At 40.9% G+C, this 19772-nt stretch overlaps 1 protein-coding gene across 1 annotated transcript in view; it reads left to right on the top strand.

Annotated features, from left to right (window-relative positions):
• Positions 1-18590, top strand: part of jam3b (junctional adhesion molecule 3b) — a 41864-nt gene extending 23274 nt beyond the window's left edge. Inside the window, exons 2-9 of the mRNA XM_087847105.1 lie at positions 9035-9103; positions 9200-9313; positions 9398-9550; positions 10090-10292; positions 12761-12860; positions 12985-13114; positions 13200-13254; positions 14875-18590. Coding sequence (XP_087703231.1) covers positions 9035-9103; positions 9200-9313; positions 9398-9550; positions 10090-10292; positions 12761-12860; positions 12985-13114; positions 13200-13254; positions 14875-14910 — 860 coding nt within the window. The 3' untranslated portion in view covers positions 14911-18590. The remainder of the gene's footprint in view (positions 1-9034; positions 9104-9199; positions 9314-9397; positions 9551-10089; positions 10293-12760; positions 12861-12984; positions 13115-13199; positions 13255-14874) is intronic.
• The last annotated feature ends 1182 nt before the right edge of the window (positions 18591-19772 follow it).

Raw genomic sequence — 19772 nt, 5'->3', positions numbered from 1 at the left:
GGCTGTAGCTTTCACATTTAAATGTGAAATTAAAACTACTTTGAGCAGCTCTCTTAATCATAATGGGTCACCACAGTGGGATGAAAACATATTTGATTTGTCAGATTTTTCCTTCCTGTCACATTTGTGTCTCTTTCTGGGATCAAACGAAGGAGCTCCTGTTATTGGGCGGTTGTGTAAACCACTATGCTGTGGCGCATCTTAGCTTAACTGCTAGCAGTCTGTTAAATTGCCTTGTTTTTTTTTCACAGAACCCTACCAGAAGCACATCAAATCACCCAAACAACATTACATAACGTAAAGTTAGTGATCCAGTCTGTCACAGTGGATCCACAGAGTGGTCTGGGCTCTGGGGAGGCCAGTCCATGACTGATCACGTTCCACTGTGTGTTTTTCTGTCCATGTATGATTTTACTGGTGGTGTGTTTAGGATCATTTTCAATCAGACACTTCCACATGGTATTATAGATCAAAATCCGATGGTATTTTTTTGCATTCGTAAATCCGTTAATTCTCACGAGATCCTCAACACACAGGAGGGAGAGGCTGATGATGGGACACGGGTGCCTCCCAGTCACCATGAACTCGTCTGTATAGCAAAGTATTCTAGAGTGAAACATGAGGCCATCTGTCCAACAGCTAAAGCCTGGCTGAAATTAGGTCACGCAACAGAACAATGGTCCGAACCAAACCAGCTAATCTACAGCAGAATTGCTGTAAATCAGAAGAATCAACATGTTGCAGTGGTCGAATCACAGTCCGAACCGGAACCTGACTGAAATTCTGAGACCATGAGATAGGGCTGCACGATTTTGCATAAAATGAGAATCACGATTTTTTTGCTTAGAATTGAGATCACGATTCTCTCACGATTTTCTTTTCCAGTATAAATATTTATTGCACTTATTAACTGCACATCAACTTCGTAACAGTTGAGACTGAACATAAAAACAATAAATAAACATAAAAACAACAAATGTCTCACGTTTTGTCGTTGCCGCAAAATGTTGTACTGCTTGAACTTCCGTCTCCACCGTTGCTCGACACTGCGTGTATAGAGCAGGTAGTGCAACAATAGAAAAATAGTTGTGGGACGGCACTGTGTAGCGTTTGTCTAGGGTGTTGATCATTTTCCTAAATCCCTCGTTTTGCACAGTGTTGATGGAGCCATATCTTTGGTCAGGTGATAAGTAATAGCCTCCGTAATTTCTTCGTGCCTGCGGGAGTTCGACGTGTATAGGGAAGCGCTGTATAAGGTTCCCGTTATTGATGTTTGGGTGGTCGTCCGGGACGGATTTTCTCCTGTCACTTTCTCGTCATCCCTGACGTGCTCTCCGTTGTTTTTTCCCTGCCAATTTTAGCAGCCAGCTTCTGTATCACGTGGTATAAGGCTCCGCCCTTGTCATTTGTTGAGCAGGAAGAGTGAGCGCTTGTTTTCATGCAGATTACGTCCCGGATCAAAATGCGGTACAATCGTCGTCGTCTTTTTTTTGTTTTGTTTTTTTTGTTGTTTTTTTTAAATCGTTGTCATTTGGAAATGAGATCGCACATAAGTATGAATTGAGATCGCGATTTTCTAACGATTAATCGTGCAGCCCTATCAGGAGATATAAACATAAACAAATGGTCACAAACCTCAAAGAACTGAAGAATGGTGGACCAAAATTCCCACTGAGAGACTGATAAAGTCATACTGAAAATCCATCCATTCTCTTTCCCTTATGCTTTTCAGGGTCGTGGGGGGGACTGCAGCCTATCCCAGCTGTGTTAGTGCGAGAGGCAGGGTACACCATGGACACGTCATCATAATGAAAATAATTACTTCAAATTATTGCTCCCAAAGGTGTTCAACAAGCTATTGAATTATTGGGTGTACTTAGTTTTACACAGGACTGTATAGCACACATAGATAAGTCTGACAGTAATACAGTAGATTAAGTGAATATTGATGTATTTACAAGCTCGGCAGGAGAAAAACAGGCCGCGTGTCGTATCGCATTGTTGTATGTCCTGCTCAGAGGAACAGACATCAGTCAGTGAAAGACTGTTGAAAGAAATAGGTTCTCTCCAGTCGATAGAAACTGATTTTCCCAAATGATCGAACAATGAGATTACACAGCGATGCAACATTTTAGGAGTTATTCCTCTATAATGTCCACATGTTTTTTCAGAGCTCACAGCACACATAGACACCAGTGGCTGAGGATAAGGTTTATGTGGCACACCAGCCCTGTTGGATGGCCACAGCTGTGACAATACAACCTGGGGTCATGGTTCGTGCCAGCAGCCCTAAAACCTTTCCCTTGTAAGAAAGTTTCTGAGATCTGTTTAGTCACTTTCTCCCACAGCTACCAAAACAGGTGGGATCCTGTCAAGCACTGGTCATCAGTCGGTGACGGGAGGGAGACAGCGACTAAGACAGAAACAGAATCCAGTTACTATGGAAATATCAGCAATATTGCTATGGGAACTGGAGCAGCAGAGCATGCTTTGTCTAGGATCGAGCTGTAATCGTCTCTGAGAAAGAAGCTTATGGTAATATGCGATGCTCTTATGAATTAATTTGTCAGGCTTTGTGTCCCAGCTGAAATCATAGACTTTTATCAAATGAAAATTAGCATCTCCTCAGGGCAGAGTATGCACAACATGAGAGATTCAGCAATACACTGTTCAGCTTGGTGCTTACTTCCTGTCAGGGCACCGGTGTCTCAGTCCATAGCTTAAAGAGCTATGGACTGAGAAATATTACTGTTTACAGTCTTATAACTCTCATAGAACTACTGGGTACGATATATAAGTTGTATAACAAATAACAATGTAAAGGTGCAAAATAACACAAATCTGTGACTACAGACTATAGTATGTATTGTGTTTGTTTTACTTTTAGTAGTAAGTTGTCCCTTATGGTGACATCGGTATAACTCCTCCTGTGTCCTCTAAATGTCATGGTGTGGTTTTATGTTTTATTCCTTTCAACACTTTAAAAATGTCACTCTTCCCTGGTTTGACCTGATCCTGCTCGGAGCTTACGTTGAACTTTTATGCACACTGACCACAAATGTGCCGGTCATGTGCCAAAACCAGTAACCCAGTTTGCATGAGAATATAAACTGGGTTACTGGGCGCTTTCTGCAAAGAAATTCCAACAGAAACTCCTTAAAGTGATGCTTCAGTAAAACCAGAATCAGAACTGTCTTTGCACGGTGTTAATTGTGAAGGGCATGTCTTTATTTGGCTCTCTAATGCTACAGTCACATTAGGCAAAACTAGACCATGTGCAATATCTTGTTGCCAAGGGAGGAGGTCTGTCACGCTCAGTCAGTTAAAGCAACGTTAATGTGTCATAAAACAGAAATAAAACAAGTTGGCAAACATGTACAGCCTGTCTAGAAATAGGAAATCTGCAAAATGCTTAATGTTACAAATTTGTTGCTCTTTATGCTCACACACAAATTCACATTAAACAGAAATTTACGTTAACTACTAAAGTTCAGTGTCGAGCCAGAGCCTCAAAGATGTGAAGCTCTGACTGAGAGAAAAAAAATTGACTAGTTGCAGGACGGCCTTGCTTTTATATAAAATAAAAATATATAAATTATATATATATATATATATATATATATATATATTTAATATTATATTAAATATATATATATATATATTTAATATTATATTAAATATATATATATATATATATATATATATATATATATTTAATATTATATTAAATATATATATATATATATATATATATATATAATATTATATTAAATATATATATATATATATATATATAAATCCTTTACTGCAAAGAGATGCATTGCAGACAACTTATGCTCATCAGCATAGCCTGACTCAGATTGATTGCAATGTACTGGCAGTCTGTCTTCTTTTAAAAATTAGGAGACTGCAGCTGTTTCCAAAATTTCACCAATCTTCAAGCGCGATCGTTAGGAGACTTGATACCTCCCACCTGTGCAGTCAGCCTGCAATCAAAAGTGGTTGCCCACTGGTTGAGTTAATCACTTCAACTACTTGAAATCAGCCACCAAATATGAATAAAAATCAATGCAATCACCAGACAACGATCAGTTGTCATCTTTTTAATCTAGCGTGACGGAGCCATAAGGAGCATCACTTGATGCGTGACTTTATTATGATAAAGTAATTTCTGTAATTTTAGAAATTATTTTAAAAAGGTTTATTTGTGCTGATCCAATTCAAGAAAAAAGTTTCATGACAAAAAAGGGGAAAAAAGGCAAACATGTCTTTGCCAAAGATGTAAACAGTGTTAAGATTTGGTTAAAACGTCAAAAGGCCTGCACATTAAAAGGCAGTGTCGCTGTGAGGGGACACTGTGGGAACAGGAGTTTGGTTCTCGTGTCACTTACATGCTTCATTTCTCCACCACCGCACACTCGTACTCTTCAGTAGGGATGTTGTTGTTTACTTCATTGGTTAGCTTGTTTACCTATGTTTAAATTGGAATCAAGATGCTGAACACCTATTAGCGGTATACATAGCGGTATGTAGGTCATGTTGTTCATGTAACAGTAGCTATGCGACATTTGATGTGTGTTCGTTTAACCATTCTGTGCTTCTACACGTGTTCGAATGCACGTGCTCATCCTGCGTCTGTGTGGAAAGGCTGTAAAGCTGGTCTTTGGTGTCTTTAAAGCAGAACGGAAAATGTGTGACACTATAGTAATGTTAGTAATGCTCATCATACAGCCTTGGAGAAGTCAGTGGTTGGTGACAGGCTGTGAAAGGAGGAGGAGGGTCCTTCTTTTCTGCTAAAGATTCCATATAACGTATAATATTAAAAGCTTCTTGGGTGTCCCGTTTGCTTGTAGACAGTCAGAGTTGGCTGAGAGGATCAGTGCAACTCAAGCAGGTGAAGACTTTCCAAACAGCAACTGTTGATAGTATGCAAAACTGGGTGTGCGTACTTTGATGTTTGAGCTTCCAAAGGGTGTGGGAATATTCTCCAAGGGCACGAGGTAGAGATGTTCCACGGGGAATATCACCGGTTGCCTAATTGAATCTTTCTATTTATGCTACCGGCCTCATCTCGCCGGATTTACAGAGCAGCGGTACAGGAAACAAGCGCGGCGTCCCAGGGGAAACCACTGAAAGAATGGAGGGGTTTTTTTTTTATCAAGGAATAACCAACTCCTCTGTGCCTATTGTATTATTCAGTGATGTAAAACCTGGGGTGGGGTTTATGAGGGCTTTACACCAAGATTATAGAGAAAACCCTCCACCCATCATGGAGGCAGCAAGGAAGATTAAAAGAAAAAAACTTTGATGCAGATTTGCAGATTCCCTGATCTCTCACAGCTGTGTCCAACCAAGAAGCAAAAAAGAAAATAATTGCATATGTAGGTCACTGAGCACCTGCATGGTTTAAAAGCTAAGAATTGACATTACAGCCAGCTTACGCCCGGACCCGGTCATACACTGCTTAGCTATAACACATAGAGTAAGAGTTGCGTCCCATTTTCATGATGATGACCTGAACCTCTAACTAAGTAATTATCACTGGCTTTATTGATGCAGGAGAGTAGAAGAAGACCTGAGAGGCTATTCGGGGATGGCAGAAGACAGACAGGATGAGTTTGGCATGATCAGGGAAGGATGTGTCAGACAGGCTGGAGCAGAGATGGGAAACACCGCTCTCATAACACCCAGTCAGCAGTTCCTGATACTTTGCTAGCCAGTCCAGCTGTGGCTCGCTGTTACAGAGCCGGGAAAGATGCAGTCTTTGCTGAAAGGATAGAAAGCAGTTGTTGGACTGTTCGGCTTTTATTTTATTCTGGGGTCAAAACCTGTGACGTTCTTGCTGATAGGAAGCAGTTTGGTTGCTCATCTGTATTATTGGAGGGTCTCTACCCTACGTTATATTAGAGGCCAGCCTGTTTGAGTGGGGGTTTAATATGCATTCTTGGACAGCTGTTTCCACAGAAGACCTCTCAAGCTTTTTATCTCTACGTCAAGCTCACTTAGGAACCTAATCTGCACTAATACTGTCTGAAATAAGGAGGAGGTCAGGGAATGGAGGGGACTTCATTGCCTCTTTCTAACTGTAGATGAAACTGAATGCTGTGTTTAATGGAAAGTCGCAGAACTAAATAACTTAATTTCAATCATTCACAAAGAACTTCTGGTTTTATTACAACACACCGTCGTCAGAGACTCTTGCCACTCTGGCATGCTTGGATTCAGTATTAGGTTATGCAGTTTGCAGTGCAGTTGAAATTTAAAACCAGAATTAAGCAGTGGCATTCCATCACGTGGACAAACTTTTGTCAGTAAATATAGTGCATGCATGAATGAAGAAGCTGTGGATTCAGTCATCGTTGCACTGCACATGTAAAGCAAAGATTACCCTTCAGTGATTCTTCATCAAATGAAATACCAAGAGCCGAGCTCGGGTACGAGGAGCTCTCAGTAACTGTGGAGGCTGGAAAGCATTTCTGCTCTGCACACAGCCTTTTTATGCACGCAGCGCGGTGGAGTACAAGTTAAAGAGGCGACATGCTTTCACTGGATCACCACATTTCTGTGAAAAAGTGCATACTCTAATTCTGCTCTTGTGCTGCTCTTTGTTCAAGTTCTCAGTCATACTTTCTGGAGCTGTAGGAAACTTTTTTTCATTTGGTGTTGTGAAGACAACTCTGTCCCACTTGGGACCAAACTTTGCCTTCTGTGTTGCTGTGTAACACAAGCAAAAAAATCAAATATGTCTCTGTATTTATTTAATATTTATTACAGTCCAGAGCGCCGTTGTACTGCTGAACATTTTCCTTCAAATAGCTTCGAATGTGAGTCTGCATGCATTTGACATCCTTTCTGCTTTATTTTTCCACCAAGAGGTCAGGGTAAGTTGTAAAGCAGCACCCTGAAGCTGAATTCAAAGCAGTTCAAATATGTGAGTGAAGGAGTGTTTGAAACAGTGTTTTCTAATTAAAGAACCGTCTGTTATCATCCTGGTTTTTGTGTAAAATTTCATATGATGAGCGTAGCCTGGCTATGCAAAATTAGTAGCCTATAATGGTACTCGATGCTAAAATAGCCATATTTAGTCTCAGTGTGAGCCTGGTGCACAAAACGTGACTCCTAGAATTAAGCTTATTGTCACACATGGGTGCAACCGTTTTTTTGACAAGGTTTTATAACAGTCAGCAGCTAAAAACAAGCTGTCGTCTTGTTATGATCTCCGGGAAGACTGTGGGCTAATCAGCTTATCCTGTCTGCTTTAGCAGGTGACCCTACACACTGCTGTGCATCCAGATGACAGCTGGTGGAGGTCACGTTATCCCTGTTTGAGCAGGTTTCTTTGATTGAGAGGCCCAACACCCTTTCCACCACTAATTAGTAACAGACTGCACCAACTGTAAATATTTTCTGCAACTTTTAGGTGTGGGTTTAAAAATACTTTAAACAGGGGATTGGGCGGAGAGACTGGGAGCTGCATTTGGCTTCCTCACCGTGCCGTAATAGACAAGCAGTAAGTCTAAATATTGTTGTGTTGATTTCAGACTTATCAGAGAAGTCGTGCGTGACGGCTCAAATTTGTGTAGAAAAACATGTTAGTGCAGTCATTTTTAGTTTTCCACAAGTTTTTAACAGATTTGTAAAATATTTGTGTTTTTTGTGAAAAGTGGTCTAATAAAGTTGTAACGTTGCACCTTTCAGTGTACGTTTGCACACTCGAAGCACTTTCTACTAATACTTAGCCAATCACACACATTTTTACAGTACTTTGATCTATAAGCACTTTTATATAACGATCAATCCACCGCCCTTCCGACTAGTAGATGACCCACTCTATGAGCTGAGCCACATCCTCCATAAAGATGAGGATTTCAAACACTGTGCATCATACCTCGGGACTGTTTTGTGCCGGTGAAACTTGGTAACAGCTGGCACTTCCAGCTGTACAGTAATCCCAAAACTGCTTTTGGAATGGATACCATTAAGTTTCCAGAATGCCTGGACTACACTTAAAAGCCAGGTCCGTACCAGAAAACCAACCAATTTAAATGAGTGCTACCAATTCTGCCGAAGAAGAGTGACCAAATATCCAGCTAGAATTAGGCCAGAAAAAAGCTACAACATACTGAGGGACATTTAACAAAATATTAGTAGGCATGTAGGCCTATATTTGAGCCTCTGTATACTTTGGCCATTCTGTATATTTGAGAAAATCCAAAATAAATTCAAACCTGTGCAACCAAATCTTATTTTTTAAAGCCATTAAAGCTGTATAATCATTCCATCCTGGAAGAAAACAGAACAATTCAAAGAAATCATTAAAAGCCCAAATTACCAGGATATTCATGCCTATTAGAGTATATAACCACAACTGTATGTCTGGACTCTATGTAGCCTGTTTACTGTGAGCCAGAGTACTAGATATGATTGCAGCATCTCGATAGTGTTTGTTCAATAAACAAATTTAGTAAAAATAGATTATTGGTGACTCTGCATCCATGAGCCAGGCCATCATTTTATCTCCCTGCGAGTGTTGATGAGCAGGCTGGTAAGTTAACTTTGACATGGAAATGACTTTGTGTGAATTAATTTGCTGACCAAAGGCTGTCGAGATGATTCATCCATGGCCCATTGTTTGCACTTTTAGTCCAACACTGGCAGCATCGGGCTCAGAGAGAGAGGAAGGTAGAAGCATGGATAGAGGGAGAGAGGAGGGCTCAGCAAGCTGTTGACCTACTGGTTTGGTGAGGTTGCCCTGAAAAGGGCACATGCCTCCCCGCACTGTGCATAGAAACAGCACACCCACACACACACACAGTGGTTTAACCAATACAACTAAAAAGGGAAGATATTAACAGAACGAGGGCAAATAGCGCCTCTATGTTTAGATCATCACCGTTTTGTAGGAATTGACATTTAAGTTCCCTTTTATTGTGTCAGTGAAATTTAAGATGAGTGGAGTGTTAAAAACAAGCCCAGCATCAGCTGGTATTGTGAGTCTGGAGAGTTATGTTGCCGTCTTCATCTTGCTTTGCAGGCTACCTGAGCGTGTTGGCAGTCGTGCTGAAGACAAATGATGCCTCGCCGTGGACAAATGAGTTTGACAGTAAGAGCTCGAGACCGACGACCCTCAAAAAACTACAAACCAGTCATCGATCTTGAATTAATGTCCTTGTATCACTTCCTGTTTCTCTGCTTACAGAAGTTGAGCTATCGTGTGTGATTGAGTCTATTTCCACAATCAATCCCAGAATTGAATGGAAGAAGATAACAAGCGGGGGGCCAAGCTATGTCTACTTTGACAAGAAGATCTATGGTAATACATGAAGTAGTCTGTGTATAGTTTCTATATGTTACATATTTTCAAATATTCACCTTTGCTGTGTTTTTCTTCTGGCAGGTGACCTTGAGAACAGAGCCGTGATCAGAGAACCTGCCACGTTACTGATAACCAACGCCACGAGATCAGACACAGCCAAGTATCGATGTGAGGTCACTGCTGCAGAAGACCAAAAGGCCTTTGATGAGATTCTGATTGACCTGGTTGTAAGAGGTACTTTAACCTGTGCCACTGATCACTCTCTCTCTTACTGATAACTGACAGAAAATGCTTCTAAACACAGAAAGCAAGTCATTATTGCGCCCTCAAAAGGACAGACCTTGCTCAACGATTCGCACGTCGGATGCTGTAAGATGAAACCGTGTTATAGGTTGCACCAACCCTTTGGCATACATGTGAGGATGCGTTGTGACCAGACCTGCCCAGCTGCAAAGGCGTGTTCTAGGTTATAAAAGGAAACCTCTGAAACTGCATCTGCTCGGAATTGCAGTGCTAAAGAAAGCAAGCGCCGCGTGTTTTGGTGGCGTTTTCTGGCATGGAGCGAAAATCACGTTCCCGTCCACTCCCTGTCAATCCTGGCAGTCCAGTCAAACATCGGGGTCAGGGTGACATTAACCTTCAGAGTCATAAAGCCGGCAGCGGCGTGTCGATTGTGTTGGTTTATTTCTCCCCGTTTGTTTACGGAGCAGAAAAGCCCATCTGTGCAAACAGTCGCTACAGCGACAGTCATCGTATGTTCTGTTTCCCCACAGTGAAGCCAGTCGTGCCAAAGTGCAGCGTCCCGAAATCGGTGCCTTTGGGGAAGTCGGCTGAGCTGAGCTGCGTGGAGGAGGAGGGCTTCCCCAAGTCTCAGTACCAGTGGTTCAAGAACATGGAGGAGATCCCCGACGACCCAAAGACCAGCGTCAAGTTCTTCAACTCCTCATACACGCTCAGTACAGAAACAGGAACTCTGGTTAGTACTCGTGTGTGCGTGTGCTCGGACAAGGGCAGATATGAGCGGCCAAGGGCGGGGCAGCAGGGACGGTGGCCTGACGCCCAGGGGTGGAGGCAGATATTTTGGGGAGACAGTTGATGGCGTGAGAGGGCTTGAGCCATGAGGGGAATCTGCTGTCCTCGTTTGCACATTCCTCTATTCTCTCTTGCTTTACAGCACAGCGAAGATGTGACACACGCTCACCGTTTGTCTTTAAGTGAACGTGCTGGACGACAGTGCTGTAAACTAAGGAGGTTTAAGGAATGTTTTTTTCTACTGTTCTTATCTCGTTATTTTTAGAGCGCTCCCTGTAAACACAGTAATCACTCCTTTGCTATTTCCACATGGGAGAGGAATGGCAGCCAACTGATGCAGAGATTGGAACTGGTGAAATAGTTTAGAAGGGGAGTGTCAGCTTTATTCTCTTTAAAAAGCTGGAAACTCTTTGTAAAACTCTTTAATATTTACAGGTTAAAATACCTTAATCTCTTAAACAGTTTTATTTAAATTCAGTCCAAGTTTGATTTTAAATATTTGGATCATGTCATCATGATCATTTCCTGCACTCTCGACGTATTTAGACACCTAATCCAACTGCAATGTTAACACCTGTACTGACGTTCGGGCTTTTTTAACACTTGGAAAATGGGTGACGGTAACTGTATGAAGATGACAATTTGTCTGAGAATTATTCTTACCGTTATAAGTGTGTGAGAGGTGGGCACGAACTCAACAGATGCTTTTATTTTACTTTACGGTTCACTTTGAAATCACTGATGTCAGTGTGTTTACATTTATTTGATCATTTTAATGTTTAGAATAACTTGAGGGGCATGAATGTCCATGCAGTTACCACACACTGATGATAGTCTGAATGTCATCCAAAAGAAGCCCAGTCATTTTCAGAGATGGGCAGTAACGCGTTACTTGTAAAGCGTTACTGTAGTCTGATTACTTTTTTTAAGTAAGTAAAAGTAAAGGATTACTATCGCAAAAACTGTAATTAGATTACCGTTACTTTCCCGTAGGAACGCTGCGTTACTGCGTTACTAAAACCGTGAGTTTTTTGCGAGAATGTCTCATGACAGTGACGTAAGCGAGTGCGACGTAAGCGAGTGCGACGTAAGCGAGTGCGACGTAAGCGAGTGCGACGTAAGCGAGTGCGACGTAAGCGAGTGCGACGTAAGCGAGTGCGACGTAAGCGAGTGCGACGTAAGCGAGTGCGACGTAAGCGAGTGCGACGTTCGTGACAACAGCTGTGTGCAGATCAACAATGGATCATATATCGAGTGCAGAGAGAGTATGAGCGTGCAGCGTTTAAAGCGTGGAAGTACTGACCTTACTTTGAGTTTGATTCCATAAAAAGTGACAAAAACATTAGTGTCCGTTGTGCGTGGGAAGAAAACTTCTTTTTACTGCGAAAAAAAACCCTAAAACAAGCTCCCAGTAGCTATGACGTAACGGGAAATTCACAGAGAAACTTGCAGATTCTTCCACTGACCGCTGCACACCTGCACCAGGGTAAACCTCCGCCTACCCCACTCCTGCTTTACAGGTGAAAATAGAGCAAAAGGACCGCTAGTCTTTGATTTTATTTATTTTCTGCTGTGTTTTACTTGCATCTATTTGAAAGACTGAGTGTAAACACACAAAAAATATATATTGTATGTGCTGGAATGTGAAGAAAATAGGTTTAAATGTTAAACTAATTTCTTCCAGTCAGAGAATGTTGCATATAATTAAATTTTTGCTTGATGCATAAAGTTAAAAGATTAAAACTAATAAAACAAGTTTTAAAAAGAGACTTTTCCATTTGATTACATTTTGTATGATTATGCAGAAAAAGTAGAATTGGGCTGAAAGATCTATCACTTTATCACCTATTCAGGTTGTAAATCGTGTTTTTAAAAAGTAACTAAGTAACTAAGTAATTACCTTTGAAAATAAGTAATCAGTAAAGTAACGGGATTACTTTTTTGGGGAAGTAATCAGTAATTAGTTACTGATTACTTTTTTCAAGTAACTTGACCAGCACTGCTCATTTTTAAATGCAAAGTTTCACTTGTATGACGAGGTGAATGTTTTATATATATGTGTAAGATGTAGCTGTAACTTCCTCCTTCGCTGAATCCAAAGTGCGCAGCAGACAGCAGTCTGTTTAATTTTCCTATCATGCATCTCTTCACATGCTCATGGCACCGTCTCTGTATTTGCACAATGCAAATCTCTACCTGTCTGTCCCCTCTGCTCACAGTAACGGTCACTACAGTTGTTTCCCTCTGTAACAGCGTCTGCATCCTGCCTGTGCGTAGTTCCACTCACCTATATTTATCTATTATATTAATTAGAAGAATTCAGGATGTTGTTAAACGTCTGCATAAAAAAAGACTATGAGCTTCACTTAGGGAGTTTGCATTAAGCAGAGGTTTGTCTTTTGTCTCACACAGAAGTTCATTTCAGTCAGGAAAGAAGACGCAGGCGAGTACTATTGTCGAGCGAAGAATGATGCAGGGCACACTCAGTGTGCACCCCAGAAGATGGAAGTGTGTAAGTATGCATGTTTCCTTTGGAAATAAATCTGTTGTGTTTATTGAATGCAGATCGTACTAGATTTGTTGAAAGGAATCCAAACGTCAGTGTTTAAGTTTTTACTCGCATTTGAACTCCACAGATGATATTGACATAGTGGGGATCATCCTGGGAGTGCTGGTGGTGGTCGTTGTGCTCTTATGTATAACGGTGGGCATCTGCTGTGCTTACAAACAAGGCTACTTCTCCAGCCAACAGCAGACGGGGAACAAGTAAGATTCCAGACTACTAATGTAACTGTAACCAGCACCACTTCCACATGTCGCCCAAAAACCGGATGTGCTTTGTGTGTTTTAGTTACAAAGTTCCAGCTAAAGGAGATGGAGTGGACTACGTCAGGACGGAGGATGAGGTTAGTAGATCGTCTGGCTGTGTGGCCGTTTGTATTTTTAGGACAGAAAATGAGTAAAAAAGTGTCCAAAGACAAACTTTGTTTCTGTCACTAATTCATTCATCAATTAAATTCAAAGATTGGAGAAAAGAAATGAAAGTATTACTACTTATGCTTTCTCAAAGCTTTCATTTGAAGGACTCGCCTGTAACTGTAACTACAGTGTGCTGCATGCTGACAGCGGTGACTACGCTGCTGTATTTAGTCTCCAGGTCTGCACAGGTCTGAAAGCAACAGCCACCCAAATATTTAGCATCGTGTTGCTGCCTGTAACAGAGAAAACAGGGCCTCTCTCCCTCTCTGCCCCTCATCATATTACTTTTTGAAGAACCTTTGCAAAGTTAAATTCAGACTCTGTATGAGGTATCGGCTCAGCAACACTGAACACGGGAGTCTGCTGGAAACAATGAGAGCCATCATTTCACGGCAGGCAGCGCTGATGTCGTAGTCGACTAAAAGAGTTTGTTTTCCGACACCTGTCTCACTAAATTCCCCTCAGCTGGCAGAATGTTGTTTTTCTATTATGCAGCACTAAAAAAGTCCAAAAAATCTCGAACTTGCAGAAAGCCTGGACATTAACCCTTTAAAACCGGTCAGAGCAGCACGCTCCGTTTTGCGCAACTACTTTTAAATCCCGGTAGCTCTGCAACCACGTGAGCTAGCGCAATAATTTTTTTGCATATGAAACCGGAGGAGTTGTACTTACATCTTATGCCATCAGCTTGTCCTCGGTCACAGTTTCCTTCCACATATAGCTTTGCAAAAACTGCATAAAAAGCACTTGTAGCAACAAAAACATAATATTCCAGAAACACGCTTTGCCGATCAGATCAGCTGTTCATAACAATTCCTACGTTGGAATAGACGTCAGCGCGAACTATCGCATGACCTGCCCGAAACCAGAAGTGACGTCATTTTCGCGGAAATGTAGTTTTTTACCATCAGGGCCTCATGAGCCTATACTGGTGTTTTTAAAAGTTATGTTTGACTTTATGACTTTCTGAGTCGTTTCTGGGATGCTTAGGACTCATATTGCACTGCTGGAAATAGTTTATTTTGATGCATATGCTGCTTTTTTGCAAATTTGCATTATAATATTTATTTTCGTTTTTCCTGCAGTGTATAAAAATTGGTGTATTTCAAAAATAAAACTATGAAGACACTCAAAATAAATTTCCTGTGGTGGGAAACTATTTTGTGCAACTTTTTTGTATTTACAGTTTTGAGGGATAAGCCTCTTAAATTTCTCTAACTAGAAATATATGTTAAAAAAACAAAAACGATTTTCAATTTTTTATGTAGTTTATTGCACTTTTTTGCAATTTATGTAATTACTGTGCACTTAATGCAGATATATTATTATAATTTAGGCTGTAATGGTTGTATTGATGTATAGCAACTTGAAATGCTCCCAAAAATGGCTTCACAGCATGTAAAAATATAATATAAGCTCTGGCGGACTTGGTTCTATGGTAGCTCTTAAAGGGTTAAGATCTGAGAGGAGAAGCGTGGAAAGAATGGCGCTCTGGCGCCGTGTGATAATGTAATAATGATGAGTTGTTTCCTGCGCGTTGTCTGCAGGGGGATTTCCGACACAAGTCATCGTTTGTGATCTGAAAAAGACGACGGGGGCTGTCGTGCTGAGTGAAAGCTGTGACACACGGGTCTGCCCTCCACACTGCCCGACCACGGAGCTGCCGCAGTTCGTGCACCGAGCTCTCAGCATGCCTGAAATCCAATTACACAAGCTTGCCAAATGTGGTGGGATTTCATATGACAATAATGTGTAAAAAAAAAAAAAAAAAAAATAGTATGCGCATAGGGACTGAGATTCATTTAACTTTATTATCTTCAACCGAGTTCTTTTGCTAAATTCTGGCGTTCTTCAGTTACAGTGATTGCATGGTTTTAAACTCTAAAGCAGGCGGCGAGCAGGAGTCACGTGTTTGTTGTGTCCAGTAGAACAGTCAGTCTATCGTGACAGCTCTGTCTGCTGGCAGCATTCAGTTTCAAACCTTTTGTCATTTCTATAACATTTCTTTTCTACTGTTAAAATTTGTCAGACTATTTTTGATGGAATATATTTTAAAATGCCTATATATAAAGGTTTACTTTTTTAAGTATTTGTAAATGACTAACATGTTTTGGTTTTTTTGTTTTCGGGGGTGGGATTAAAAGAGATGATGTAACACAACCCCCTTTGCATAAAGTTGTAAGCATTTACACCTTTGCAGATGAAAGAAACAAGTGAGAATTGGCTCGTAGTAGCATATCGGCGGTCTTACATATTGAATTTGTCGGCTGGGATTGTCCAGCTTGTGTCATGACAGACTTCCATGTTGATGTTTGTAGATAGTCTTAGTAAGATGCTTTGAAGAGTGCCAGTCAAATGCTGTGAAACACTGTACACGATCAGTGCTGCGTTTTCTTGATTTTAAGTGTCCTTCTCTGCTTGCTGTTAATCTTGTATATATTGAAGTTGCTGTCGAGTGTAGCTGTCATACATATGTAGATTTCTTCACTATATTAATCATAGTAATATTAATACAGGGTTTGTATGTTAACCTTCCAGACCCCGAAAGAAGATAGACAAGAATGATTGTGGACAGTTGACAAAGTAAATAGTTTCTGCTGATAATCAAGACAAAGCTGTTAGCGGGTTATTTAAACTACTCAATCTTCAGCTGGTACTGAAAGTCCCAACAACATGAGGTAGACCACATGCTGGAACAGAGTTAACTTCTACACATGGCACAGCTGCTTTGTGTTCCAGCTGTGAGCCAGTGGCTTACTCACAACTGTGTGTTGGATTTCACCAGATGTGCAAAAGCACATTTTAGAGAGAGTAAATGCGCTAGTGATTTAGTATTTAGAATAAAAGACCGTGTTCAGGCTCAAAGCTCTGCGTCTCAGACCTTTCAGCAAGATTTGAAGCCGGGTGGAGAACAGAGCGAAACACATGACACGACGACAGACCTGCATCTGGTTTATTCCTGGGTTTAGCGACTGGATGTTTTAATTGGAGAGAAAAAGAAATCTTTCAGGTTTCAGTTGAAGCTTTTTGGTTTTCTGAGCAAAGCTGATGGCGAGCAGAGCTGAGCTGACAGCAGTGTTACAGTGAGATTCGGCCGTCGGGGGTCTGGAGGGTTAACGCTTGTACTAATTGTAAATAGCTATTTGGTGTTTTTTGTTTGTTTTGTTTTTTTTCTCTTTCGCAAAATCATGTAAAGTGAAAAAATGTTTTCAAAACTCCAGTTTGAGGCGATATGAAACTCTTTCCATGTGTAGGACTGAAAGGAGGGTAACATTTTATCAGATCATTCGGAACACGTGAGCGAGAGCTTCTTGAGGCAGTTTTTTAAAAGCATTGAGAACAAACAGTTCCCTCCCTCAGTGTTCGCTCTCTAACCAGACTTTTAAAGGCAGCTGATGTCGGTTAGTGTTCGCGTAACCTTCGTGCAGATGAGAAGAATCTCTTGTTCAGCTGTGCTCGAGGTTTTCAACAGAGGAAATGCGGTCAAATGTTAACCAATTATCAGTCGTGGTAGAGACGATCTGCCGGTCATTTGCACATCAACACTAAATCGAACGTGTTCCACTGTGGAAGTGTACTATTAGCCCAAATAAGGTCACAAATGAGTCCTGCTGCAGTTGCACGGTGTGGTGAGAATCAGACATTTCACCTCGTCATTTGTGCATAGTTCATTCCTCTTAAGTGCCTTCAGGCTTCAGACTAGTGCGGTTTCACGTGCACGGTCCCACCTCCAGCTTCTGCCGTACAGTCACGGCTTCGTGTTTTTCCTTTTCTTTAACCACAAGCGCGGCGTTTGAGAGGAATGATGACACCAAAAGTCTCCACTCCCCTACATATCTGCAAATTTGTAAATAGCTTTTTACATAGATTTGGAGCTGTAGACGCGTTGAAGTGAAAAATAATAGTGCCTCTATATTGTGGGAATTATTTTTAGTAAAGACGTGTAGCACTATTAGAAGAAAACATAAGATTGAAACCCACAGCAGGGCGGTTTCTGTGAGCTCTGGTTTATAATGTCTTTATCCAGGTTTTCTAACACTGATTGGTATTTCAAAATAAAATCCCTGAAGAAAATTTGAAAGACCAATTTAGTCAGTACTGACTTTTTTCTTTTTATTTTGTGTATGTTATTTATTCTCTGTGCTGGCGGGGAAATGTTTCAGGTCTTCACAACACTATGTTTAAACCAGGGGTGTCATACTCGGGGTCATAAGACCGGCCCGCTGGACATCTTTCACACATTTCGGACTTTTAAATGTATTTTCATAAATTTTGCAGCTTGTCCTAGGGGTGAAGACCTCCTCACAACTTTCATACTGCATCAAAGTAATAAATAAATAATGAAATGACAGAAAAGTTACTGCTTTTTTTCCACTATCTAAAGTACAAAAGCCTGTATCCATGGTAAAGTAAGTAAAACTGGACATTTTTTTGTGAATTAACAAAAACTTGCTCCTCAGTCTGGTCAAAGGTCATTTTACACATTTGCTTTTTTACAATTTAAGCCCAAAGAGTCATGCTAGCATGTGTTTTTATTACACAGCAGCATTTCTTTATCATGTAGTAAAACTGAGATGTGCTGGTGAAATTGCACGTCTTTTTTGTACACTGAGATATTGCAGGGATTAAATGTGCAGCTACACTTACTTACATTTACAGAAAGGGAATTTTTACTAGTCTAGTCCACTTAAGACCAAAGTGTGACCCCTGATGTAAAATGAGTCCGACATCCCGGGTTTAAACATTTACCCTATACAAAAACGAGGGGGCGCAGTTGGTGTCAGGGAACGCCAACCTTGTGTAGCGTTAAGAACGGCGCCAATCTACAAGAAAGGAAGATGAAATTAAGAGCTGACCCATTCAATGATAGAGGAGCTGGGACTCTGCAAGATGTAAGTGAAGTTTATAATCCAGAGTTCATGGACAGTTAAGCTCACAAACAGCAAAGAAGTCTTGTATCGCGTCTTTACACAGGCCTGCACTGACTCGACAGGGAGTCCTGAGCGAGTGTGTCTGCAGGCTGTTTGCAGGCAGTGATGGTGGAGGTTATACTGGCAGGTTCACTCTGTGCTGTCTTTCAGTTTAAGGATGGCTGCGTTCCAGTGATCCAGCTCTGCTGGGAGACTGATATACAGCGCATCTGATCCTCTGATCCAAATGTACACGCAGCAGAATGTCTTTTTGGGGCCTGCTTGGGTTATTTTTTGTTCATTTTAGAACCACTCTATTTGTGATTAATAAAACTCACTTCTAATATCACAAAGGTGTTTAGTGTCTTTTCTATTTATGGTGTGTGTGTAGTGAGGATTCTAGATCTGCACTGCCTGTCTTGTCATTTCACTGCTTGTTCCAATCCTCCTGGCCTGTTCAACAGTCCCCCCACTGTTCACAGAAATCCTATTGGTCCATCCAATATCCCACCGACTGCTCTTTGTTGATCTAAAGCCATAATCTATTAGTGGGAGTTAAGCCATTTCCACTTTCCACACTGCAAAAAGCCTTCTTGTTCCTTTCTGGTGACTGTGCCAACTGGCAGCAGGTTCCTGGATAAAGAGCACTAAAATCAATGAGCCTGGAGAGGATAATATATTGTCCTTTGCATCACAGCTACTGAACACTTTGATTTATTTCACAGTAAAATCAATCAGTGCTGGCTTTATCGTCAGGCAGAAGGATGAAAAAATACCTACTTTTTAAGAAGGCAGCAAGCCCTGTGTTCAAATTATGATTAAATGTAGCACACTCATTCACTGAACAAAGCACACAACGCTGCTCTGAAAGTCACGCAGCATGTGAGTCAGTGTTACTCATCTAACAGTTAATAGGATGAAACACATCTGTGGTTAGTTGTACTGGTAACTCTACCAGCAAATTATGGTGTTAAGTTAGTCTTTCAAAATTATTAGCAAACACGCAGAGATCTTACTTGGATCAAATGATGAATGAGGACCAAATTAAAATTGAAGTATGACAAGAAGAAGTACACGAGACCTAGGAAAGAATTATGAAGGAAAAATCTTTAGTTTTGTGTGTGTGTGATACATTTTAAATATTTAGATAATAAACCTGAACTCACTAAAACTTGTGAACCTTAAAGTTTGTTCTTAATGTTCTTTGTTAAGACGAAGAAAAACAGCTGTAGGTGGTATTTGCTGTGTGCAGCATCAAACTGATGTAAGTGTGTTACTATTAACTGAGAATGGGTTAAGATATTAAAACACTGTTTGTGTGTCCCACATGGTTCTTCCATTAAAAATACAGCTCACAGAGAAATGTAGCCATTCTGGTCAGCACGGTGAAACAAAGGCAGGTAACTACTAATCATTTCTGACACTTTCACACTAAAACTAATAAAAAAAAATAACCCTGAAGTGTCTGATTTGCTCTGTTTGCCGTCTGTGTGCAGGACACACTGCACAAAACTCTACTCAACATGTTCCACAAA

This window comes from Neolamprologus brichardi, chromosome 10, assembly GCF_056152115.1.
Source record: "Neolamprologus brichardi isolate AB-2024 chromosome 10, ASM5615211v1, whole genome shotgun sequence".
NCBI classification, from domain to species: domain Eukaryota; kingdom Metazoa; phylum Chordata; class Actinopteri; order Cichliformes; family Cichlidae; genus Neolamprologus; species Neolamprologus brichardi.
Note: the sequence above shows the minus strand (reverse complement) of the source record. Positions and strands in the feature narration are given on the sequence as shown.